The sequence below is a fragment of the Scyliorhinus torazame genome, chromosome 4, assembly GCF_047496885.1.
Source record: "Scyliorhinus torazame isolate Kashiwa2021f chromosome 4, sScyTor2.1, whole genome shotgun sequence".
Classification (NCBI taxonomy): Eukaryota; Metazoa; Chordata; class Chondrichthyes; order Carcharhiniformes; family Scyliorhinidae; genus Scyliorhinus; species Scyliorhinus torazame.
Genome location: NC_092710.1, coordinates 57191481 through 57218264, shown reverse-complemented (window position 1 = coordinate 57218264; position 26784 = coordinate 57191481). Strand labels below are relative to the sequence as shown.

Sequence of the window (26784 nt, the reverse complement as noted above, 5' to 3'; positions counted from 1 at the left end):
CCTTCACGACCCGAAGCTCCAGCTCCTGGGTCCTCTGCTCCTCCTTTAGCCCTTCAATCGCCTGTAATATCGGGGCCAACACCTCCTTCTTCAACTCCTTCTTCAGCTCTTCCACACAGCGCCGCAGGAACTCTTGTTGCTCCGGGCCCCATAACAAACGGCCACCTTCCGACGCCATCTTGCTTCGAGCTTCCCTTCCTTGCCGCTGCTCCAGAGGATCTTCTGCAATCCGGCCGCTATCCTCTCCTTTTTCCATGTGTATCCGGGGGGATTCCCTTCGAGTTTACCGCACAGTGATTTTGGCCGTTTAAATTGCCGTTGGGGCTCCTATCAAGAGCCCAAAAGTCCGTTCCAACGGGAGGTGCCGAAACGTGCGACTCAGCTGGTCATTGCCCCACACGGAAGTCTTCGGACAGGTTTTTCACTCGGGGTTTGATTCGAAATCGAGGGGAGTGGTGATTTTACGGAGAAAGAAAATGGGATTTGTGAGTGCGAAAGAGGTGAGGGACCAAGGTGGGAGATATGTGATTGTGAGTGGGGTATTGGAAGGTGAGCCGATGGTGTTGGTATATGTGCATGTCCCAAATTGAGATGATTTAGATTTTATGAGGGGGTAGCTGGCAGCGAACCCAGATTTGGTCATGCACAAGTTGAGCATGGGAGAAGATTTTAACTGTGTCAAAGAGCAGAGGGTGGATAGATCAAGCCCCAAGCCGATGGGTAGGGTACGAATGGCAAGGGAGCTGGGGGGGGGGGGGGGGTTATGGAGAGGACGGGTATGGTGGATCCATGGTGCTTTCAGAACCAAGGGAGAAGGGAGTATTCTTTCTTTTCACACGTCTATAAGGTGTATTCATCGTGGGCTCTGGTATCAGAGTTGGTGGTGCCCATGGACGCGGAGAAGGCATTTGATCGGGTGTAATGGCGGTACTTGTTCGAGGTATTGGGAAGGTTTAGGTTTGGGCTGATATTTGTGGCATGGGTGCGGTTGGTGTATGTGGCATCAAAGCAGAGCGTGAGGACGAATAATTTGAGTTTGTGGAGTTTTGACTTCCACAGGGGTACGAGGCAGGGGTGCCCGCTGCCGCCGTTGCTGTTTGCACTGGCCATAGAGCCGTTGCCGATGGCTCTCAGTGGGTCGGCGGAGTGGCAGGGGATTTTGAGGGGACAGAGGAAGCATTGGGTGTCGCTCTATGCCGATGACCTGTTGCTGTATGTTTCGGATCTGCTGGAGAGAATGGGAAGGATAATGGGGCTGCTGGGGAGGTTTGGAGGGTTCTCAGGGTATAAACTGAATGTAGGAAAAAGCAAAGTTTTCTCGATGGGATGCTGGGGGAGATGCCATTTGCAGAAACGAGGGATACGTTTAGGTATTGTCATGTGAGAGTACCTTTAAGAAATGGGTGTTTCTCAAATAGCTGTAGTGGGTGTACCTTTAAGAAATGGGTGTTTGTCAAATAGCTTCAGTGATGTCAGAGTGTGGGTGGAGCTGGGCTGTCTGCCTGCTTTTACTTTAGCTTTGAACAAAAGCTGGTGTCTGTCTGTGAGTTTTAGTTTCGTTTTGAGAGTGAAGAGCTGCAGTGAAAGCCAGCAGATGTGCATGGATATCTCTACAAGTTCAAGAGTGTTCATTTGGGAGATGTCAAAGCGATAACTGCTCTCAGTAGAGAATTTAAACCTGATCTCTGTATTAAAGAGGGTATTTGTCTGATGGATGTTATAAGGAGAGATTAAGGGTTACTTATAGAGTACTGTATTCTTTGGGGGAGTATTTTAGTTGATAGTTGCCAAGATGTTTATTGTGTGTGTTTAAAAATGTTAATGGGATTCATAGAATAAACATTGTTTTTTGTTTAAAAAATACTTTTTGCTCTCTGTTGCACCATACCTGTAAAGTGGGCCCTTGTGCTAGCCATAACCAAAATCTATTCAAAGTTATGGGTCAGGTGAACTCCATGATACACTTTGGGGTTCTCTGAACCCTGGCCCGTAATAGTATTTGGGAATTCAGGTAGCTAGGAAATGGAAGGGGCTCCATAAGTGGAACTTAACAAAGCTGATGGAGGATGTCAGGGAGGATCTTAAGAGGTAGGATACACTGTTGACGTTGGCGGGGAGGGTCCAAGTGGGGAAAATGAATATTCTGACGAGGTTCTTGTTTATTTTTCAGGCTCCCCTGATCTTTATACCAAAAGCCTTTTTTTGGGAAATTGGACAAGATCATTTTGGAAATTGTATGGGCGGGAAAGATGCCGAGGGTGGGAGGACCCTGCTACAGAGGCAGAGGTAGCAGGGGGGTTTGGCGTTGCCGAACATGTTTCATTATTATTGGACAGCGAATGTGGATAATGTGCGACGATGGTGGGAAGAAGGGGTAGAGTGGGTTAGGATGGAGGAGGAATCTTGTAAGGGGTCCAGTTTGAGGGCTATGGTGATGGCAGCGTTGCCAATGGCTCCAATTAGGTATTAAGTGAGCTCGGTGGTACAGTCGACGGTGAAGATATGGAATCAGTTGAGGAGGCATTTTAGGGTGGAAGGAATGTCGGTCTAAGCATCCGTGCAGGAATCATGGGTTTGAGCCGGGGGTGGGGGGGATGAATAGTGTACACAGGAAGTGAAGGTAAGTGGGGCTGGCCAAGGTGAGGGATCTGTATTTGGAGGAAGGGTTTGCCAGTCTGGAGGAGCCAAGAGAGAAGGTAGAGCTGCCGAGGGGGAGTGAGTTCAGGTATCTACAGGTTAGGGACTTTGCACAAAAGGTCTGGAAGTGGTTCTCTAGATTGCCGGGATACACCCTGCTGGAGAGTCTGCTGCTTCCGGATGTGGAAGGGAAGAGTTGGGGATAAATACATGTGGTTGTGGGGCATGGAGGCGAGCGGGTGGTGAAGATCAAGGAGAAATGGGAAGGGGAGTTGTGTTGGGAGGAGAGATCAATTGGGGAGTATGGAGTGAGGCACTGCGTAGGGTAAACGGGATCTGCTCATGTGCAAGGATGAGCCTGATACAGTTTAAGGTGGCGCACAGGGTGCATATGACTCGGGCAGAATGAGTGGGTTCTTCCAGGGGGTAGCAGATGACTGTGAGGGATGTGTGCAGAGACCAGTGAATCACACGTACATGTTTTGGGGTTGCAGAACATTGGGAATATTCTGTTCGCAGTCTTAGCCAGGATAGTGGAGGAGGAGGTGGACCCGAACCCTCTGGTGGCGATATTTGGAGTTTCAGAAAAGCCGGAGTTCATGGAGAGGAGGAAGGCCGATGGCATGGCCTTCGCTTCTCTGATTGCACGGCGACGAATTTTACAGGAGTGGTGGTCGGCATCGCCACTTGGGGGGGGTAGCAGCTTGGTTGGGTGTCCTGTACGATTTCCTGCGGTTGGAAAAGATTAAGTAGGAGTTAAGGGGCTCAGCTGAGAGGTTTGATAACAGGTGGAGGATGTTTGTGACCGTGTTTGAGGAGCGTTCGTCGCGGCCGGAATGTGTAGACTGCATAGTTGATTGCTGGGAATGCTTCCCGGAGTGTTTATGTGTTGTAACCGGTTTTGATACATGTTTGTAATAAAATACATTTAAAAAAAGAAAATAATAGGAGGAAGCTGCACAATTCTCTCTCTCCTCAATAATGGGAAAGCCTAGCACATTGCAACCACCCTCACCCAGAAGTGCAAATTGGTTGATCCATCTTGGATTCCTCCTGATGTCCCTTTCTTCACAGCATCACAATCTTGGATCCCTCCTGCTCCAGCACTGTGAGCCACATATTGACTTGCCTCATGCGCCAGACCTCAAGTGGTCCACGCAGAGATCACCACCTTGAAGCCTTGCTTATAAGCTACATACTTAATTCATAATATTCCCTTAATAGACATCAATTCCAGGAAGTTTTTCCATCTTTCCTTACACTTGGCCAGCCCCACTTACCTTCACTTCCTGTTTTCTACCGCCACATTCCAACAGCCTATTTGTGGTGGTCTGCTCTCTGGTGACACACAGTTGTTCAGAGAGACACCACTCTGAGTCACAGTCCCTATCCACCTTGCATTCTCCAATAGCAGTTTGGACAGTTCCCGTACTGAGGGATTTCTTCCACCTGTAACTGTTATGTCCCTCTAGATGGTCACTCACTTTCTACTCACCCTCTGACCTCTCCTCTCTTCCTGTGTGAGCTACAGATTATTTGACCTTGTCAACCTACCCGTGTCCATCCTCATTCTTGTTGAAGAAGTTGGATCTTCTCCCATGTTTGAACCTTCAGCCATGGTGGTGGCAGGATTCCCCAGATTCTGATGCTCTGTCTAATAGAATATTAATGGGAAGATGGGAGGATTAGACATAACAAAATAAGAAGGAGAATGTTGCCATGTTAAACATGATATCAGTCCTCATCCATCAGTACAACCGCTGTTAGCTCTGGGATCGAACATTCCTCGAGTGTTACTCTCATCATCAGGTGTGACACAGTGAAACCCACTGATCTCCACAATCCAGTTCTCGATGGAGACACATTGGCTGAGACTGTGTATTGAGAATAACAATTGAGAAGATTTACTGACAGAGTGCAGGGTGCAACCAGACTTAGAGCGGCGTAATCCGGTCGACAGGATTCACTTTTCCTGCTGGCAGCGCACCCCCACCAGCAGGGTTTCATGGCAGCATGGGGTAGTTTCACGGGACTGGGGGACTGGAGAATCCTGCCCATCATTTAGGGATCCTTCGCTCCGTATTATAGTCTGGCAGTATTATGTCGTCTAGTTGCAAATTTGTGTTTTAATATTTTTGATTTGAGTTCTCCCAGTGAGCCAGAGAAGACACAGCCAGAGTGAGTCAGCAAAGAGTGAGTTTGGGAATTTGAATCTAGGTGGGAATTGAATCAAATCAAATCAGTAAGTCAGCTCCTTTTAAATTTCAGGAGTTTAAATTAAATTTAAATTAAGCTAGTATTGTGCAGTGTAGGTTAACAAGGGCTGCCCCACCCACTCACATAACTGGTTGGCAGTTAAGTGTCAGTCACTTTAATCTACTTTGATCTAAAAGCAGGTGGGGGAGGGGAGTCAGTTCAGGACAGTTTAAAAAGAGCCACTTATAAACTCACTCCCAGTGAGTTCTCCCAGTGAGCCAGAGAAGACACAGCCAGAGTGAGACAGCAAAGAGTGAGTTTGGGAATTTAAATCTAGGTGGGAATTCAAAGCTGGGTGGGGAGGAAGTGCTTTTCATCCGAGGTAGTATGGGCTCATCTTCCGAGGTAGTATGGGCTGAGGTCAGAAACATGAAAGGAGAGGTCACACTGTTGGGAGTCTTCTAATAGGCCTCCAAATAGTTCTAGGGATATAGAGGAAAGGATGGCGAAGATGATTCTGGATAAGAGCGAAAGTAACAGGGTAGTTATTATGGGAGACTTTAACTTTCCAAATATCGACTGGAAAAGATATAGTTCGAGTACATTAGATGGGTCGTTTTTTGTACAGTGTGTGCAGGAGGGTTTCCTGACACAATATGTTGACAGGCCAACAAGAGGCGAGGCCACATTGGATTTGGTTTTGGGTAATGAACCAGGCCAGGTGTTGGATTTGGAGGTAGGTGAGCACGTTGGGGACAGAGACCACAATTCGGTGACGTTTACGTTAAGGATGGAAAGGGATAAGTATACACCGCAGGGCAAGAGTTATAGCTGGGGGAAGGGAAATTATGATGCCATTAGACGTGACTTGGGGGGGATAAGGTGGAGAAGTAGGCTGCAAGTGTTGGACACACTGGATAAGTGGAGCTTGTTCAAGGAACAGCTACTGCGTGTTCTTGATAAGTATGTACCGGTCAGGCAGGGAGGAAGGTGCCGAGCGAGGGAACCGTGGTTTACCAAAGAAGTGGAATCTCTTGTTAAGAGGAAGAAGGAGGCCTATGTGAAGATGAGGTGTGAAGTTTCAGTTGGGGCGATGGATAGTTACAAGGTAGCGAGGAAGGATCTAAAGAGAGAGCTAAGACGAGCAAGGAGGGGACATGAGAAGTATTTGGCAGGAAGGATCAAGGAAAACCCAAAAGCTTTCTATAGGTATGTCAGGAATAAGCGAATGACTAGGGAAAGAGTAGGACCAGTCAAGGACAGGGATGGGAAGTTGTGTGTAGAGTCTGAAGAGATAGGCGAGATACTAAATGAATATTTTTCGTCAGTATTCACTCAGGAAAAAGATAATGTTGTGGAGGAGAATGCTGAGCTCCAGATAAATAGATTAGATGGCATTGAGGTACGTAGGGAAGAGGTGTTGGCAATTCTGGACAGGCTGAAAATAGATAAGTCCCCGGGACCTGATGGGATTTATCCTAGGATTCTCTGGGAGGCCAGGGAAGAGATTGCTGGACCATTGGCTTTGATTTTTATGTCATCATTGGCTACAGGAATAGTGCCAGAGGACTGGAGGAGAGCAAATGTGGTCCCTTTGTTCAAAAAGGGGAGCAGAGACAACCCCGGCAACTATAGACCGGTGAGCCTCACGTCTGTAGTGGGTAAAGTCTTGGAGGGGATTATAAGAGACAAGATTTATAATCATCTAGATAGGAATAATATGATCAGGGATAGTCAGCATGGCTTTGTGAAGGGTAGGTCATGCCTCACAAACCTTATCGAGTTCTTTGAGAAGGTGACTGAACAGGTAGACGAGGGTAGAGCAGTTGATGTGGTGTATATGGATTTCAGCAAAGCGTTTGATAAGGTTCCCCACGGTAGGCTATTGCAGAAAATACGGAGGCTGGGGATTGAGGGTGATTTAGAGATGTGGATCAGAAATTGGCTAGCTGAAAGAAGACAGAGGGTGGTGGTTGATGGGAAATGTTCAGAATGGAGTACAGTCACAAGTGGAGTACCACAAGGATCTGTTCTGGGGCCGTTGCTGTTTGTCATTTTTATCAATGACCTAGAGGAAGGCGCAGAAGGGTGGGTGAGTAAATTTGCAGACGATACTAAAGTCGGTGGTGTTGTCGATAGTGTGGAAGGAAGTAGCAGGTTACAGAGGGATATAGATAAGCTGCAGTGCTGGGCTGAGAGGTGGCAAATGGAGTTTAATGTAGAGAAGTGTGAGGTGATTCACTTTGGAAGGAATAACAGGAATGTGGAATATTTGGCTAATGGAAAAGTTCTTGAAAGTGTGGATGAGCAGAGGGATCTAGGTGTCCATGTACATAGATCCCTGAAAGTTGCCACCCAGGTTGATAGGGTTGTGAAGAAGGCCTATGGAGTGTTGGCCTTTATTGGTAGAGGGATTGAGTTCCGGAGTCGGGAGGTCATGTTGCAGCTGTACAGAACTCTGGTACGGCCGCATTTGGAGTATTGCGTACAGTTCTGGTCACCGCATTATAGGAAGGACGTGGAGGCTTTGGAACGGGTGCAGAGGAGATTTACCAGGATGTTGCCTGGGATAGAGGGAAAATCTTATGAGGAAAGGCTGATGGACTTGAGGTTGTTTTCGTTAGAGAGAAGAAGGTTAAGAGGAGACTTAATAGAGGCATGCAAAATGATCAGAGGGTTAGATAGGGTGGACAGTGAGAGCCTTCTCCCGCGGATGGAAATGGCTAGCACGAGGGGACATAGCCTTAAACTGAGGGGTAATAGATATAGGACAGAGGTCAGAGGTAGGTTCTTTACGCAAAGAGTAGTGAGGCCGTGGAATGCCCTACCTGCTACAGTAGTGAACTCGCCAACATTGAGGGCATTTAAAAGTTTATTGGATAAACATATGGATGATAATGGTATAGTGTAGGTTAGATGGCTTTTGTTTCGGTGCAACATCGTGGGCCGAAGGGCCTGTACTGCGCTGTATTGTTCTATGTTCTATGTTCTATCCCTGGTAAGTGACTGGTAAGTAATTTTTCTGTTTTCTTTTTCTTTTCATTGGTATATTTATTTACTTTTTCTTCTTTTTTTTTTAAATTGTAGTTGTTGAAGTTAACAGAAGGTTTAAGACATGGCAGGAGATCTCAGACCCGTGTCATGCTCCTCGTGTGTGATGTGAGAGCTCAGGGGCACATCCACTGTCCCTGGCTCCTTCACGTGCAAGAAGTGTGTCCAGTTGCAGCTCCTGTTAGACCGCTTGACAGCTCTGGAGCTGCGGATGGACTCACTTTGGAGCGTCCGCGATGCTGAGGACATCGTGGATAGCACGTTTAGCGAGTTGGTCACACCGCAGGTGAAAGGTACTGAGGGAGATAGAAAATGGGTGACCGAAAGACAGAGCAAGAGCAGGAAGGCAGTGCAGGTGTCCCCTGCGGTCTTCTCCCTGCAAAACAGATATACCGCTTTGGATACTGTTGAGGGAGATGGTTCACCAGGGGAAGGCAGCAGCAGCCAGGTACATGGCACCGTGGCTGGCTCTGCTGTGCAGGAAGAAGAATGGCAGGGCTATAGTGATAGGGGACTCAATCATAAGGGGAATAGACAGGCGGTTCTGTGGACGCAATCGAGACTCCAGGATGGTATGTTGCCTCCCTGGTGCAAGGGTCAAGGATGTCTCGGAGCGGCTTGGGGGGGGTGAACAGCCAGCTGTCGTGGTGCACATAGGCACCAACGATATAGGTAAAAAAAACAGGACGAGGTCCCACAAGCTGAATTCAGGGAGTTAAGAGTTAAACTAAAAAGTAGGACGTCAAAGGTAGTAATCTCAGGATTGCTACCAGTGCCACGAGCTAGTCAGAGTAGGAATGTCAGGATAGATAGGATGAATGCGTGGCTCGAGAGATGGTGCAAGAGGGAGGGATTCAAATTCCTGGGGCATTGGAACCTGTTCTGGGGAGGTGGGACCAGTACAAACCGGACGGTCTGCACCTGGGCAGGACTGGAACCGATGTCCAAGGCCGGGGGGGGGTTGCTAGAGCTGTTGGGGAGAGTTTAAACTAATGTGGCAGAGGGATGGGAACCGATGCAGGATTAGAAGGTAGTAAAACAGGGACAGAAACAAAAGGCAGTAAGGGGGAATGTGTAAGACAGAGAAGCCATAGTCAAAAATCAAAAAGGGCGACAGTACAAGGTACAGTGACTGAGGGGAGCTCAGTGAATAGGACCAGGAATACTAAAAGGAATAAAACTGGAAGTAAAATCATCAATGGTAAGCGACGCGGCAGGTTGTTACATGAAGATATGGGTTCAACGACAAGGAAAATAAGGAGAAAAGTTCAGATGAAATATAATTTAGGAGAGGTTACTGATCGAGGTGTTGAAATTCAGAACAGAGGTAAAAAAAACCAACATAAGTGTACTTTACCTGAGTGCCCGTAGTATTTGGAATAAGGTAAATGAGTTGATGGCGCAAATCATCGTGAATGACTATGATTTAGTGGCCATTACTGAAACATGGTTAAAGGATGGTCACGGACTGGGGGTTAAATATCCGAGGGTATCAAACTATTCGGAAGGACAGAATGGATGGCAAGGGAGGTGGTGTAGCTCTGTTAATTAAGGATGAGATCCGGGCAACAGTAAGGGATAACATCGGTGCTATGGAGGATAAGGTTGAATCCATTTGGGTGGAAATCAGGAATAGTAAGGCGAAAAAGTCACTGATAGGAGTAGTCTATAGGCCACCAAATAGTAACATTATGGTGGGGCAAGCAATATACAAAGAAATAACTGATGCATGTAGAAATGGTACAGCAGTTATCATGGGGGATTTTAATCTACATGTCGATTGGTTTAACCAGGAGGAGTTTATAGAATGTATCCACGATAGTTTCCTAGAACAGTATGTAATGGAACCTACGATGGAACAAACGGTCCTAGATCTGGTCCCGTGTAATGAGACAGGATTGATTCAGGATCTCATAGTTAGGGTTCCTCTTGGAAGGAGCGATCACAATATGGTGGAATTTAAAATACAGATGGAGGGTGAGAAGGTACAATCAAACACTAGTGTTTTGTGCAAAAACAAAGCAGATTACAATGGGATGAGAGAAGAACTAGCTAAGCTAGACTGGGAGCAAAGACTTTATGGTGAAACAGTTGAGGACCAGTGGGGAACATTCCAAGCGATTTTTCACAGTGCTCAGCAAAGGTTTATACCAACAAAAAGGAAGGACGGTAGGAGGGAAAATCGACCGTGGATATCTAAAGAAATAAGGGAGATTATCAAATTGATGGAAAAAGCATACAAAGTAGCAAAGATTAGTGGGAGACTAGAGGACTGGGAAATCTTTAGGGGGCAACAGAAAGCTACTAAAAAAGATATAAAGAAGAAGAGTAAGATAGATTATGAGAGTAAACTTGCTCAGAATATAAAAACAGATAGTAAAAGTTTCTACAAATATATAAAACAAAAAAGAGTGGCTAAGGTAAATATTGGTCTTTTAGAGGATGAGAAGGGAGATTTAATAATGGGGATGAGGAAATGGCTGAGGAACTGAACAGGTTTTTTGGGTGGGTCTTCACAGTGGAAGACACAAATAACATGCCAGTGACTGATGGGAATGAGGCTATGACACCTTGAGAGGATTGTTATCACTAAGGAGGTAGTGATGGGCAAGCTAATGGGGCTAAAGGTAGACAAGTCTCCTGGCCCTGATGGAATGCATCCCAGAGTGCTAAAAGAGATGGCTAGCGAATTTGCAAATGCACTAGTGATAATTTACCAAAATTCACTAGACTCTGGGGTGGTCCCGGCGGATTGGAAATTAGCAAACGTGATACCACTGTTTAAAAAAGGAGGTAGGCTGAAAGCGGGTAATTATAGGCCAGTGAGCTTAACTTCGGTAGGAGGGAAGATGCTGGAATCTTTCATCAAGGAAGAAATAGCGAGGCATCTGGATGGAAATTGTCTCATTGGGCAGACGCAGCATGGGTTCATAAAGGGCAGGTCGTGCCTAACTAATTTAGTGGAATTTTTTGAGGACATTATCAGTGCCGTAGATAACAGGGAGCCAATGGATGTGGTATATCTGGATTTCCAGAAAGCCTCTGACAAGGTGCCACACAAAAGGTTGCTGCATAAGATAAAGGTGCATGGCATTAAGGGGAAAGTAGTAGCATGGATAGAGGATTGGTTAATTAATAGAAAGCAAAGAGTGGGGATTAATGGGTGTTTCTCTAGTTGGCAATCAATAGCTAGCGGTCCCTGATCCCTCAGGGATCAGTGTTGGGCCCACAATTGTTCACAATTTACATAGATAATTTGGAGTTGGGGACCAAGGGCAATGTGTCCAAGTTTGCAGACGACACTAAGATGAGTGGTAAAGCAAAACGTGCAGAGGATACTGGAAGTCTGCAGAGGGATTTGGATAGGCTAAGTGAATGGCTAAGGTCTGGCAGATGGAATACAATGTTGACAAATGTGAGGTTATCCATTTTGGTAGGAATAACAGCAAAAGGGATTATTATTTAAATGATAAAATATTAAAACATGCTGCTGTGCAGAGGGACCTGGGTGTGCTGGTGCATGAGTTGCAAAATGTTGGTTTACAGGTGCAACAGGTGATTAAGAAGGCAAATGGAATTTTGTCCTTCATTGCTAGAGGGATGGAGTTTAAGACTAGGAAGGTTATGCTGCAATTGTATAAGGTGTTAGTGAGGCCACACCTGGAGTATTGTGTTCAGTTTTGGTCTCCTTACTTGAGAAAGGACGTACTGGCACTGGAGGGTGTGCAGAGGAGATTCACTCGGTAAATCACAGAGCTGAAGGGGTTGGATTACGAGGAGAGGTTGAGTAGACTGAGACCGTACTCGTTGGAATTTAGAAGGATGATGGGGGAATCTTATAGAAACATATAAAATTATGAAGGGAATAGATAGGATAGATGCGGGCAGGTTGTTTCCACTGGCGTGTGAAAGCAGAACTAGGGGGCATAGTCTAAAAATAAGGGGAAGTAGATTTAGGACTGAGTTTAGGAGGAACGTCTTCACCCAAAGGGTTGTGAATCTATGGAATTCCTTGCCCAGTGAAGCAGTAGAGGCTCCTTCATTAAATGTTTTTAAGATAAAGATAGATAGTTTTTTGAAGAATAAAGGGATTAAGGGTTATGGTGTTCGGGCCGGAAAGTGGAGCTGAGTCCACAAAAGATCAGCCATGATCTCATTGAATGGTGGAGCAGGCTCGAGGGGCCAGATGGCCTACTCCTGCTGTTAGTTCTTATGTTCTCATTTCAAATTACGTTTTGGTACCTGGTACTTTGGAGGATGCATGGGAGGCCTGTGGCAGGATGGGCAGTGGGTGTGGAGGAAGAGGTCAGGGTGGGGAGACCAAGGTCTAGCAGTTACACACCACCCCAACATCAATGCTCACTACAGTGCCATCAAGCTGGGAGTATTGAATAGTGTGTACAAGATTCTTTGCGGAAAGGAACTGAAGAAGAAATCAATAGAAGTCCTATTAAATCAAGATAAGAGGAAGTCTTATCAATTGTATACATCTTTTAAAATCTTTATTAGTGTCACAAGAAGGCTGACATTAACACCGCAATGAAGTTACTGTGAAAATCCCCAAGTCGCCACATTCCGGCGCCTGTTCGGGTACACGGAGGGAGAATTCTGTATGTCCAATTCAATTAACAAGCCCGTCTTTCGGGACTTGTAGGAGGAAACCAGAGCATCCGGGAGAAACCCATGTAGACACGGGGAGAACTGCAGACTCCGCACAGTGACCCAAGCGAGAATCAAACCCAGGACCCTGGTGCCGTGAAGCAACAGTGCTAACCACTGTGCTACCGTGCCCCAGATGCTGTGAAAATGAAACTAGAAGAAAACGGAATCCACCTGAATTTGTTTTTGTTTAAATTAATGGTACAGAAGTAAAGAGAAGGCTGCGTGAGACCTGTTTGCTGTGGTCAACCCCAGTCAACCCTCAAATTCTAGACAGCAAAACAGCGGACAAATTTTCCAAACCGTCTCCTCCCCAATTACTCGTTAAAAAAGTCATGTATTTTCATCCCGACTTCAATGGAAATTGAAAGAATTGCAATTTTAAAATCGGGAACTTATTCATGGTACCAATTTCCATCAGGACTGAATGTGAAAATCATCCCTGGAACTTGGACACTGCCGAAGTCTGGGCAGGTGTTCAATGAAAACCCAAGGTTACTATTGCTTCCAGTGGAGGAAGCAGAACAATTTTTGACGAATTTGTATCATTTGCTCTGCAATTTTAAGGAAAACAAATCTTTAAAATACCACTTGGAAAACTAAAGTAGCATTGAGAGATTACAAATCCTGGTGTGATTAGTCGATCTATTAACAATGTCATCAGCAGATTCTGGGCTGCACATAGAATCTTAGAATCCCTACATTGCAGAAGGAGGCCATTTGGCCCAGCAAGTTTGCACCAACCGTCTGAAAGAGCACCCTACCTCGGCCCAATCTCCATCCTATCCTCGGAACCTCACCGAGGGGCAATTTAGCATATCCAATCCACCTAACTTGCACATCTTTGGACTATGGGAGGAAACCAGAGCACCCGGAGGAAATCCCGCACGTCATGGGGAAAATGTGCAAACTCCACACAGTCAACTGGGTCGGAATCGAATCCGGGTCTCTGGCGCTGAGGCAACAGTGCAACTGCTTAGTGATATCCAAGTCAATCAAACCTAACCTGTGTTTGTCACTTATCTGATTTTGTAGTCCACTTAATTCATGATTAAGAGGGTCAAAGGTTAGAGAGGGTAGACAGGAAAGTGGAGTTTAGGTCACAATCAGATCGGCCATTATCTTACGAAAGGTGGTGCAGGCTCGATGGGCCAAATTGCCTACAACATGTGTAATTTCTTCCTGTTGGGGTAATATCAGGATAATACAGTCCAACCTTTCTTCAATCATCTGTTACAGTCTGTCCTGGTAGAATTTCATCAAGCTCTCAAGTTGGTGAGATCATTTCAATGATTGTGATATTTGGAGAAATGTTGTGAACATTTCATTGTCAGTTCACTTTACGAATTGATGCTAAACAGAAGTTAGGGGAATACAGCAAAATGAGGCTCAGTACAATCAGAATATTGCATTGGTGAAACATGAACAAATGTTAATTATCTGATTTTTCTGTCACTTGGGAATGCACCCATTAGTATAAAAGGTCGCGATCAAGAAGGTTAGTGTATTTTACCAGTAATTAGCTGGAGAAAATGGGAGACAACCCAATTTGTAGCTGATTTTAAAAGACTGCAATTATTTTCCATTATTGTTACGTAACAAGGGAGTAGATGCTGATTTTGTGCCATCACGAAAATGAGTGATAGCCAGTCGGCAACTCACTTTATATCAATCAAATTTTGAAGCGAGGAACAATATTTTCTAGGTTATGTTCTTGGACTTCAACTTTTCACCAAATTAAAAAAATATCTATATTTTTACTGACCTTTTTTAGTTTGTACAGTTCAAAAATAGAAATTGCCAACATGGTGTTGAAAAAGGAAACCCAAAAGCCCACAAGCTTGGGACAGGACGGAACCAAAACCTGTGGTTAGCTGGCCCACTCGAACAGCGCTTACACCTGTCCTCAACTCTGGTCAGGTGTGCCCTAAACACTACCTTAAGCTGGATTAAGCACAGCCTCGCACACATGGGCATGGCGATCACTCCACAACTCATTCTCCAACACGGTTCCAGCTCCTCTTCCCACTTGGCTTTCACCCCCTCCATCGAGACAGAGTCTTCTGTCAAAATCTACCCATATATACACTGGATGTACTACCCTCTTCTGACTCCGCCCATGAAAGGATCGTCTGACCAAGGAAGTGGGAATGCCGAGAGCGTTCATCAACAAAATTTAATAGCTGAAAGTATCTCAACGAATCCGAGCCCGAGAGCCCAAACTTCCCTTTCAATTCCTCCAGGCTGGCAACCCCCCCACCCTTCCAGGAATAGATCACACAATCTCTCCAGCCCCTTCCCTTTCTGCACCAAATGTGGCATCCAGCCTCACTTGTTCAAACAGGTGGTTAGCACAAATGGGGCCAACCTTGATACTGACCCCAGTTTAAAATGTTGATGGAGTTGCCTCCATATTTCTTTTTTGTTTTATAAATTTAGAGTACCCAATTCATTTTTTTTCCAATTAAGGGGCAATTTAGCGTGGCCAATCCACCTACCTTGTATATCTTTGGATTGTGGGGGCGAAACCCACGCAAACACGGGGAGAATGTGCAAACTCCACACAGTGACCCAGAGTCGGGATTGAACCTGGGACCTCGGCGCCGTGAGGCAGTAATGCTAACCACTGCGCCACCGTGCTGCCCTGTCTCCATATTTTTAAAGTGGAGACAACCACCGGGTTCGATGAGTACTTTGCCGGTGCAAACGGAAGAGAAGCCATCTCCAGTGCACCCAGACTCGACCCCCTGCACGGCCCAGACTCCATCTGCACCAAGGTCGACCCCGGGTCCCCGCACCATTCCAACACCTCTGCATTAGCCGCCCAGTAATAAATAATAAATATTCAGGTTCGGCAGCACGAGTCTCTCCCCCCTCCCGACTATCTATCGCTCTGTAGAACAACTCTCCGAATCCTCTGATATTTGCCCGCCCTACGAAGGCCGCTTTTAACCGTTCCACCTCCCTAAATGTCAGAGGTAGGTTCTTTACCCAGAGTAGTGGGGGCATGGAATGCACTGCCTGTGGAAGTAGTTGAGTCGGAAACATTGGGGACCTTCAAGCGGCTATTGGATAGGTACATGGATTATGGTAGAATGATTGGGTGTAGATTAATTTGTTCTTAATCCAGGACAAAAGTTCGGCACAACATCGTGGGCCGAAGGGCCTGTTCTGTGCTGTATTTTTCTATGTTCTATGTTCTAAAGAGTGATTTGGGAAGTAAGGCCGGAAGACATTGAAATAGAAGCAGAAATCTTGACAAAATGTTCATCTTAAACGACTGGACCCCACCCATCGGGACAAAGGAAGTTTGACCCATCTTTGCAGGTCAAATTTGACCTTATTCACCAGGCTGGTATAATTCAGCTGATGGAGCCATGTCCAATCTTGAGACACCTGGGCCCCCAGATAACGAAAGCTAGATCTGGCCAAGCAAAAAGGAAGTACGTCCAGACTGGCTCCAGTCCCCGGGGTGCCCACTGGAAAATACTCACTCTTCTCCAGATTTAATTTACAAGGAACCAAAGCTTTTCAATATCCTTATTCTGCCCTCCAGAGGGCATCGGGTCCCTCATATATAACAAAAGATCATCGGCATACAGGGACATCCTATGTTCCACTCCACACCTAACTATCCCTCTCCACTTCTCCATAGCCCTCATGGCAATGGCCCAATCGCTAATGCAAACAGGAGGGGAGACATAGGACACACTTGCCTCGTCCCCCTGTGCAACTGAAAAAAAACCCGAACTCATGGTATTTGTACAAACACTTGCCAAAGGAGTCTTGTACAGCAGCCGTACCCACGACACAAACCTGGGACCCAACCCAAATGTCTCCAAACCCGCTAAGAAGTACCTTCACTCCACCCTATCAAACGCCTTATCTCCAGCTCTGGCCTGGCTGCTGAGGTAAGAACCACATTCAGCAGTCGCCGCACATTGGACGACAGTCATGGGCTCCTTACAAATCCTGTCTGGTCCTCCCAACTACCTCTGGGAGACAATCTCAATGCTAGAACAATGGATAAAAGCAAATTACTGCAGATGCTGGAATCTCAATGCTAGAACCTTAGCTAATAGCTTCGCGTTTATGTTAAGCAGTGAAATAGGACCGTATAATCCGCATGATCCTTGTCCTTTTTCAGAAGGGAGATGGATGCCTGCCCAGATCTTGCAGGACGGGAACCCTAGGCCAAAGAGTCACTGAACATCCCCATCAGTAGCGGAACCAGCTGGTCTGCAAACGTCTTGTAAAATTCCACCGAGAACCCGTCAGGCACTAGTACCTTCCCTGTTTTCATCTGTCCTATCGCTGTTCGGACTGCCTCCGGACCCAACGGCGCCTCCAGCCCTTCCCGTCTTTTCTCACCGAAACCGGGGGACTCCAGGCCCTCAAAAAACTCTGTCACCTCCGACCTGTAAAGCCTCTAATAAAAGGTTCACTTGGACCACTGTCTGTGCGGAGTCTGCACGTTCTCCCCATGTCTGCGTGGGTTTCCTCCGGGTGCTCCGGTTTCCTCCCACAAGTCCCAAAAGACGTGCTTGTTTGGTGAATTGGACATTCTGAATTCTCCCTCTGTGTACCCGAACAGGAGTGTGGCGACTAGGGAATTTTCTCAGTAACTTCATTGCAGCGTTAATGTAAGCCTACTTGTGACAATAATAAAGATTATTATTAACTCGACATATTCATATATAGCTCTTGAAACCCGCCCCTAAAACCCCATATCCACCAGAAGTCCCACATCCATCTCTCCATCCTGTGCACGGCGACTGGCCCGCTTCCAGCACTAAATTTACGAAATGCGGAGCATGGTCTGTGACGACCATAGCCGAGTATTCCGCCTTCCTCACCCCAGAAGACGAGACCTTCTCATCACAAAGTAATTTATACTGGAGTACACCTGGTGTACTGGGGAAAAAATGAAATCTCCTTCTTCCCAGGGTGCATAAGCAGCCATTGGTCCACTCACTCTGCCTCCTCCATGAACGTCAAAGCTCCTTCGCCACCCCCAAAGGGGCCAATTGTCCTTGCCTTAGATCAATCGAGTCGAGGATCTGAGACACAATTTAAATCTCCCCCCAGAAAACAAAAATCCCCCTCGCCTATCCTCCCTACATGGGGCTGGTTTAGCTTACTTGGCGAGGCAATGACGCAAAGCAAGGCCAGCAGCACGGGTTCAATTTCTGTTCCGCTGAGATTATGCACAGCACGGTAGCACAGATGTTTCACAGCGCCAGGGTCCCAGGTTCGATTCCCGCCTTGGGTCACTGTCTGTGCGGAGTCTGCACATTCTCCTCGTATCTGCATGGGTTTCCTCCGGGTGTTCCGGCTTCCTCCCAAAAGACATGCTGTTAGGTAATTTGGACATTCAGAATTCTCCCTCTGTGTACCCGAACAGGCGTTGCAATGTGGCGACTAGGTGCTTTTCACAGTAACTTCATTGCAGTCTTAAAGCCTACTTGTGACAATTAAGATTATTATATTATTGTAAGGCTCTGCCTCCACAACCTTCCCCCTCGCCTGAGGTGTGGTGATCCTCAGGTTAAAGCACCAACAGTCAGCTCTCCCCCTCAAAGGGGAAAGCAGCCTATGGTCATCTGGGTCTAAGGCGGCTTTACATTTACTTCCCTACACAAGTGCCTGAGCCCCAGCAACCTTACTGTTTTCCGTTTCCCTCTGGGGGCCATATGTTAGTTTAGTCAGTTTTGTCCTTAATAGTCTCCATTTTAGAGATGTCTTTTGGGGGTTCTGTCAGCCTGTCAGTCTACCAGTCTGTGTCAGTGATGTTAGTCCACTTTTCACTTTGAGTTTGAGTTTAGCTGAAGATTAGCTCTCTCTCTCTCTTCATGTTTCATTGCCAGACTTTGACCTTTTAAAAGTTACTTTCGAGCTGTCTGCCTAAGCAAAGAAAGATAATGTCTGTAATTCTCTGAAAGCTTTGAATTGTCTACGAATTGCCTTTATAAATGACTTTCAAATTGTAATCAAGCGACTACAAATAAAACAATTCTTTTTGGCACCTGAGAAGTTTGAACTGAAATTTCTGCTGAGTTCCAGTATTCGCAAAGTGCTACTGATAACTGAATAGCAGAGATGATATAAATTGCTTCAACTTTACGCAGTCGAACAACTTGGCATAGTCCAGAAATATTACAAATCTTACAACTTGTCGTATTGCGCCAGGACTTTGATTCATCAACTAAGCTTCCCCCAAACTTGGCGTAGTTCGGCAAGTTAAGATCCCTATCAATTACAGATTTCTACATTTTGGCGAGCCAGCCAGGAGTTAAAAATAAATCAATTAAAGATTCCTACAGTTTCCCTCCCAGTTGATGTTACGATTCTTCTTGACCCACTCCAGGACTCACTCCTTCCTCTGAAAGCTGAGGAAACAGATTATCACCGCTCGTGGTGGTTTGTTTGCCTGTGGCTTCTGCTGGAATGCCCAATATGCCCTGTCAACTCTGCAGGGGTGAGTATTTCATCCCCCCCCCCACCCCCACCAACCTGGAGAACATCTCTGAAAATTACTCCAATGGCTCCGGGCCCGCCTCTCCTTCCGGTAGCCCCACAACCCTGAGGTTTTGTCGCCTCGAACAATTTTCCAGGTCATAGAATCCCTACAGCGCAGAAGGAGGCTATTTGACTCATTGCGTCTGCACCGATCCTCTGAATACGGTTAATTTTTTGTACAAGATTTGCAATGTCACCACCTTCCTGTTGTTCATTTGAGTAGCTACTTTATGTGCAAGATATCTTTGAATGTGGTAATTTACTGCTTTTCGTTTTGCTCCTGCCTGTGACTGGGTCTGGGGTTTGCTAAACCTCCGGTAGCCAGAACTGTGTGAGGCCTGAATTGCTGCGCCCAACACTGAGCAGTCAGTTTAAACTGTACTGGGTAACAAACAGTTCAGTGAGAGCTGGAATTAAAAACTGACACCGAATTAAAAAGGGGCAGATTGCAACTCTGTCTGGGAATTCTCAGAGAGGAGCAGCCGTTCCTGATGTTTATCCCACAACCGCTTACCGTGTCTGTGGAGAGACTGCTGCAGACCAGGAATGGATCAAATTCCCGGTTCTCAATCGCGGTTTGAGCCGACTATCCGGGTCGCTGAATCCTTGCTGAGTTTTTCCAGCATTTTGTTTTTATTGCATTCTTGGTGCGAGGTAAGAGATCAGAGCAATGGAAAACGAAACGGAAAAAAGACCCAGAAATGAATCTTAACAGCTACCTTGTGACCCCGCAAAGACTTTTTCCATTTACTTCCGTAGTTTACACTACAGCCAATTAGAAAACAGTTCCTGGTTTGATCTCAGCAAATCGCAACTTGAGCTGCTTGTTCTGAGACTCAGTCCCGCCGTCGGTGTGAAAGCTGCTGTCGGAGTTCCACCGCAGACATTCCTCATCTGCTTCGACAAGGGAACTGGCTGGTGATAGGAAATCAATTCATTTGACCATTCCTCGCCACCTGAACTGTGAACAAAGCTGGTTGTTATTTTATCTCTCTTCCAAAGAGGAGTTTGGAACTTGTAGCGTTCACTCTGTCTCTTCCCAGATGCAGCCAACCTGCTGAGTTTTTCCAGAACTTTGTTTTTATTTTATCCCTCCTCCACTTTGTGTGAATCTTTCACATTTTGTCAGAGGGTGGTGGTGGGGACTGTGCTCACCAGGATGCTTCCAGGGAGAGACACTGAGATGATGGTGTAGTGGCAATGTCACTGGACTAATAATCTGAAGGCCCAGGCTAATGCCCATGGGGACATGGGTTCAAATCCTACACAATGGAATTTAAATTCAATTAACAACATCTGGAATTATAAAGCTAGTCTCTCAGTAATACTGACCATAAAACTATCTGGTTCATGAATGTTGTTTCGGGAAGGAAAGCTGCTGTCCTTGGTCTGGTTTACATGTGATTCCAGACCCACAGCAAACATGGTTCACACTGTCAACTACCCTCTGAAATGGCCTAGCTCAAGGACGACAAATGTTGGCCTTGTCAGTGATTCCCATTAAAAAAATTAATTAGCTGTTGCTGGAGGACCTTCAACTTGGGGAAAGATGCTCTTTGATCTGCCCAAAACCTCCTGGTCTTCCAGTGTAACTAATTCCCCTTGACTGAGTGTTGCAAACTGGCATTTCCCAAGGTCCAGGAATATGTGCTGAGGGATATATTATTATTTTTTTAAAAATAATTTTTATTAAGGTTTTCATAAAATATCAAGAACAAAATGAAAAAAGAACCCAACAGGATTAAGTACAAAACACAGTCTAGAAAAGCAACCCTCCATACCCCCCCTCCCCCAGTACATAAATAATAAATTAACATTAACACCCCGACTTAACACAACAGGTATATACACCCCCTCAGAGCCTACAGTGTAAATAATAACAAAAATAATTATAAAGTAACCCCCCCCCGCCCCCCGAGTTGCTGCTGCCATTGACCAATGTCTACCGTTCTGCCAGGAAGTCTAACGGTTGCCACTGCCTAAAGAACCCTCTCAAGGCGAATTTCACCCTCTCCAATTTAATGAACCCCGCCATATCGCTGATCCAGGATTCCACGCTTGGGGGCCTTGCATCCTTCCACTGAAGAAGAATCCTTCGCCGGGCTACCAGGGACGCAAAGGCCAGAATTCCGGCCTCTTTCACCTCCTGCACTCCCGGCTCCTCTACCACCCCAAATATTGCGAGCCCCCAGCCCGGTTTGACCCTGGATCCTACCACCCTCGACACCGTCCTCGCTACGCCCTTCCAAAATTCCTCCAGCGCTGGGCATGCCCAGAACCTATGGGTGTGATTTGCTGGGCTCCCTGAGCACCGAACACACCTGTCCTCACCCCCAAAAAACTGGCTCATCCTTGTCCCGGTCATGTGTGCCCTGTGCAGCACCTTAAACTGTATGAGTCTTGGGCTCGCACACGATGAGTAAGAGTTCACCCTCCCTAGGGCATCTGCCCACGTCCCTTCCTCAATCTCCTCTCCCAAATCCTCCTCCCACTTACCTTTCACCTCCACCACCGAGGCCTCCTCCTCCTCCTGCATCACCTGGTAAGTTTCCGAGATCTTCCCCAATCCCACCGACCCCCCAAGAGCACCCTGTCCTGTACTATGTGTGGTAGAAGCCGCAGGAATTCCACCACCTGCCGTCTGGCAAACACCCTTACCTGTAAGTACCTGAAGGTGTTCCCCGGGGGGAGCCCGTACTTCTCCTCCAGCTCACCCAGGCTCGCGAACTTCCCGTCCACAAACAGGTCCCCCAACTTTCGTATCCCTGCCCTGTGCCACCCCGAAACCCCTCCACCTATTCTCCCTGGGGCGAACCAGTGGTACCCCCCTATTGGGGTCCACGCCGAGGCCCCAATTTCCCCCCATGCCGCCTCCACTGCCCCAAATTTTGAGGGCAGCCGCCATCACTGGGCTCGTGGTATACCTCCTTGGAGGGAGCGGCAGCAGCGCCATTGCCAGCGCCCCCAGACTCGTACCCACACAAGACGCCGTCTCCAGCCTCTTCCATGCAGCCCCCTCCCCCTCCATCACCCACTTGCGCACCATCGTCGCATTGGCGGCCCAGTAGTACCCACAGAGTTTGGGCAGCGCCAGTCCCCCCCTATCTCTACTCCACTCCAGGAACACCTTTCTCACCCTCGGAGTCCCTCGCGCCCACACAAACTCCATTATACTCCTTTTAACCCGCGTAAAAAAAGCCTTCGGGATAAACACGGGGAGGCACTGGAACAGGAACAAAAACCTTGGGAGCACCGTCATTTTGATTGACTGCACCCTACCCGCCAAGGACAGCGGCAACGCGTCCCACCTCTTGAACTCTTCCTCCATTTGCTCCACCAGCCTTGTAAAATTAAGCGTATGCAGGGCCCCCCAGCTCCTGGCCACCTGGACCCCCAAATACCTGAAGCTCCTCTCTGCCCTTTTTAGTGGGAGGTCGCCAATCCCCCTCTCCTGATCCCCTGGGTGAACCACGAACAGCTCGCTCTTCCCCATGTTGAGGTTGTCCCCTGAAAAGTCCCCGAAATCCCTAAGATTCCTCATTACGTCCGGCATTCCCCCCACCGGGTCCGCCTCATACAGCAGCAGGTCGTCCACATAGAGCGACACCCTATGCTCCTCCCACCCCGCACCAACCCCCTCCAGTTCCTTGACTCCCTCAGTGCCATAGCCAGGGCTTCAATCGCCAGTGCGAAGAGCAGGGGGGACAGGGGACACCCCTGCCTCATTCCTCGGTGCAACCGTAAGTATTCGGACCTCCTCCTGTTTGTGGCCACACTCGCCATCGGGACCTCATGCAACAGCCTAACCCACCTGACAAACCCCTCCCCAAACCCGAACCTCTTCAGCACCTCCCACAGGTACCCCACTCTACCCTATCGAAGGCTTTCTCAGCGTCCATCGCCACCACTATCTCCGCCTCCCCCTCCCTCGCCGGCATCATGATAACGTTCAAAAGCCTCCGCACATTCACGTTCAACTGTCTCCCCTTCACAAACCCCGTCTGGTCTTCATGGATGATCTGCGGCACACAATCCTCAATCCTCGTGGCTAAGACCTTCGCCAGCACCTTGGCATCTACATTTAGCAAGGAAATCGGTCTGTAAGACCCACACTGCAGGGGATCCTTGTCCCGCTTCAGGATCAAGGAGATCAGTGCCTGGGACATCGTCGGGGGGCAAGGCCCCCCCTTCCCTTGCCTCATTGAAGGTCCTGACTAGCAACAGGCCCAACAGGTCCATATATTTTTTATAGAATTCGACCGGGAAACCGTCCGGCCCCGGTGCCTTCCCCGCCTGCATGCTTCCTATCCCTTTGGTCAGCTCCTCCAGCCCAATCGGGGCCCCCAATCCCGCCACCAGTCCCTCTTCCACCTTTGGAAACCTCAATTGGTCCAGGGAGCGGCCCATCCCTCCCTCCCTTGGGGGCTCGGATCGGTACAATTCCTCGTAAAAGTCCCTGAAGACCCCATTGATGCCAACCCCACTCCGCACCACGCTCCCTCCCCTGTCCTTAACTCCCCCGATCTCCCTAGCTGAGTCCCGCTTCCGAAGCTGATGTGCCAGCATCCGGCTTGCCTTTCCCCCATACTCGTAAATCGCCCCCTGGGCCTTCCTCCACTGCACCTCTGCCTTCCTGGTAGTCACCAGGTCGAATTTGGCTTGGAGGCTGCGCCTCTTCCTCAACAATCCTTCCTCGGGCACCTCCGCATACCTCCTGTCTACCCTCACCATCTCCCCCACCAGCCTCTCACTCTCCCCCCGCTCCTTGTGGGCCCTAATGGAGATCAGCTCTCCCCTCACCACCGCCTTCAGCGCCTCCCATACCATCCCCACTCGGACTTCCCCGTTGTCGTTGGTCTCCAAGTACCTCTCTATACTTCCTCGGACCCGCTGGCTCACCTCCTCGTCCGCCAACAGCCCCACCTCCAAGCGCCACAGCGGGCGCTGGTCCCTCTCCTCCCCCATCTCCAAGTCCACCCAATGCGGGGCGTGGTCCAAAATGGCTATTGCCGAATACTCAGTATCCTCTACTCTCGCTATCAGTGCCCTACTCAAAATGAAAAAGTCGTTTCGAGAATAAACCTTATGGACATGTGAGAAGAATGAAAATTCCCTAGCCCCCAGCCTTGCAAATCTCCAAGGGTCCACCCCTCCCATCTGGTCCATAAACCCCCTCAGCACTCTAGCCGCCGCCGGCTTCCTACCCGTCCTAGACCTGGAGCGATCCAGTGCCGGATCCAGCACTGTGTTAAAGTCTCCCCCCATTATCAGGCCCCCCACTTCCAAGTCTGGGATCCGACCCAACATACGCCGCATAAAACCCGCATCGTCCCAATTCGGGGCATACACATTGACCCAGTACCACCCTCTCTCCCTGCAACTTACCACTTACCATTATGTACCTACCGCCATTATCTGCCACAATGCTCGACGCCTCGAATGACACCTTCTTTCCCACAAAGATCACCACCCCTCGATTTTTGGCATCCAGCCCCGAGTGAAACACCTGACCTACCCACCCTTTCCTCAATCTTACCTGGTCTGCCACCTTCAGGTGTGTCTCCTGGAGCATAACCACATCCGCCTTGAGACCCTTCAGGTGCACGAACACGCGGGCCCGCTTAACCGGCCCATCTGTCCTCTTACATTCCAGGTTATCAGCCGGATCAGGGGGCTACCCGCTCCCCTCCCCCGCCGACTAGCCATGGCCCCTCCTCGGCCAGCCACGCGCCCGCACCCCACACCCGGCCCGTTCCCCACAGCGGCATACCCCCGTCTCAACCCCCCCCCACTCGCTCCAGCTCCCCCTTGACCATAGCAGCAGCAACTCGACCCCCCCCCCCCCCCCCCCACCGGCTAGGACCCATCCTAGCCGATTTACTCCCCCCATTGCACTTCCGCAAGTCTGCTGACCCCGGCCACTCCTGCCTCTCCTTCGACTCCTCCCATTGTGTGACACACCCTCCTCTCTCGTTCCCCATCCATAGGCTCTCCCCTTCCATTCTAAGCACGGGAAACAACCCTCGCTTCCCCGCCCTGGCCCTGCCCCCTCCAGTCTTCAGCGCAGGAAAAAGCCCGCGCTTTCCACCTACCCAGCCCCGCCACCTCTGACGCAGCTCCTTTTACAGGCCCAGTCCCCTCACCCCCGACTCGGGCCTCCCCCTCCCCCGCGGGGCCCCATCTCACCGCCGTCCACAACCCCTGTTCCGTTTACCTATCCCCCTCCAAGAGCCCCCCCGACCAACCCAACCAAAACAGTGCCCAACCCGCCCCAACCACCCTCACCGACCCGAAAGAGAAAAACACAGAGAAAAAGAAACCTGGAGCAAAGCAAAGGCCCCCCCTCAAAAAAAAATAAAATAACATAGCAACCGCAGTCCCCAATCGCCCATCCCAACCCTCAATCTGTGTCCAACTGCTCGGCCTGAACAAAGGCCCATGCCTCCTCCGGAGACTCAAAATAATGGTGCCGGTCCTTGTAGGTGACCCACAGTCGCGCCGGCTGCAACATGCCAAACTTCACCCCCTTCCTGTGGAGCACCACCTTCGCTCGATTGTACCCAGCCCTCCTCTTCGCCATCTCCGCACTCCAGTCCTGGTATATTCGAACCTCCGCGTTCTCCCACCTGCTGCTCCTCTCCTTCTTGGCCTACCTGAGAACACACTCCCGATCGACGAACCAATGGAACCTCACCAGCACCGCCGCGGAGACTCGTTAGCCTTGGGCCTCCTCGCCAGCACTCTATGGGCCCCTTCCAGCTCCAGGGGCACCTGGAAGGACCCCGCTCCCATCAGCGAGTTCAACATGGTGACCACATAGGCCCCCACTTCCGGCCCCTCCGGGAGGCCCAGAATCCGCAGATTCTTCCGCCTCGACCGATTCTCCATCTCTTCGAACCGCTCCTGCCATTTCTTCTGGAGCGCCTCGTGCGCCTCTACCTTTACCGCCAGGCCTAAGATCTCGTCCTCATTGTCAGAGATCTTTTGTCGAGCCTCGCGGATCGCCACCCCCTGGGCCGTCTGTGGCTCCAGCAGCTTATCAATGGAAGCCTTCATCGGCTCTAGCAGGTCCGCATTCATCTCTCTGAAGCAGCGCTGGATACCCTCCTGCTGCTCCTCCGCCCACTGCATCCACCCTGCCTTGTCTCCGCCCGCCACCATTTTGTTCTTCTTCCCTCGCACCTTCTTCGAGTCCGCCACCACCTTTTTAGTCGCCCCGCTCCTAGTAGAAGCCATATACTATCGGGGAGCTTTTATAATCTCTATAAACAGAGGGGCTGTTTAGCACAGGGCTAAATCGCTGGCTTTGAAAGCAGACCAAGGCAAGCCAGCAGCACGGTTCGATTCCCGTAACAGCCTCCCCGAACAGACTCCGGAATGTGGCGACTAGGGGCTTTTCACAGTAACTTCATTTCAAGCCTACTTGTGACAATAAGCGATTTTCATTTCTCCTTCCCACACCGGGAAACGTCGAAAAAGTGCCCTTGGGGGCCCTGAAAAGAGCTCAAAAGTCTGTTTTTGCGGGAGCCGCCGAAAGTGCGACTTAGCTCCACATAGCCGCAACCGGAAGTCCTGAGGGACATATTAAACTTGCAGTCACCACCACAGTGGCACGAAGGTGGGCAATGGCCTTTAAGTCATAGTTCACCGAGAAGCTGGAAACTGGATAGAACTCCTTGGGCTGCATGTCTGACAAGCAACATATACAGCAAATATCAATAT

The 26784-nt window shown here is 48.7% G+C and overlaps 1 protein-coding gene across 3 annotated transcripts in view; it reads right to left on the bottom strand.

Annotated features, from left to right (window-relative positions):
- Window positions 1–26784, bottom strand: part of LOC140410235 (NACHT, LRR and PYD domains-containing protein 3-like) — a 437830-nt gene that overhangs the window by 53699 nt on the left and 357347 nt on the right. Inside the window, exons 1-2 of one of the 3 annotated variants that reach the window (XM_072498190.1) lie at window positions 19577–19834; window positions 4192–4291 (exon numbers count right to left, since the gene is read on the bottom strand). In XM_072498190.1, coding sequence (XP_072354291.1) covers window positions 4192–4255 — 64 coding nt within the window. In that variant the 5' untranslated portion in view covers window positions 4256–4291; window positions 19577–19834. Of the gene's footprint in view, window positions 1–4191; window positions 4292–19576; window positions 19835–26784 lie in introns of those variants that run through there. The other 2 variants (XM_072498191.1, XM_072498189.1) reach the window with 2 other exon arrangements.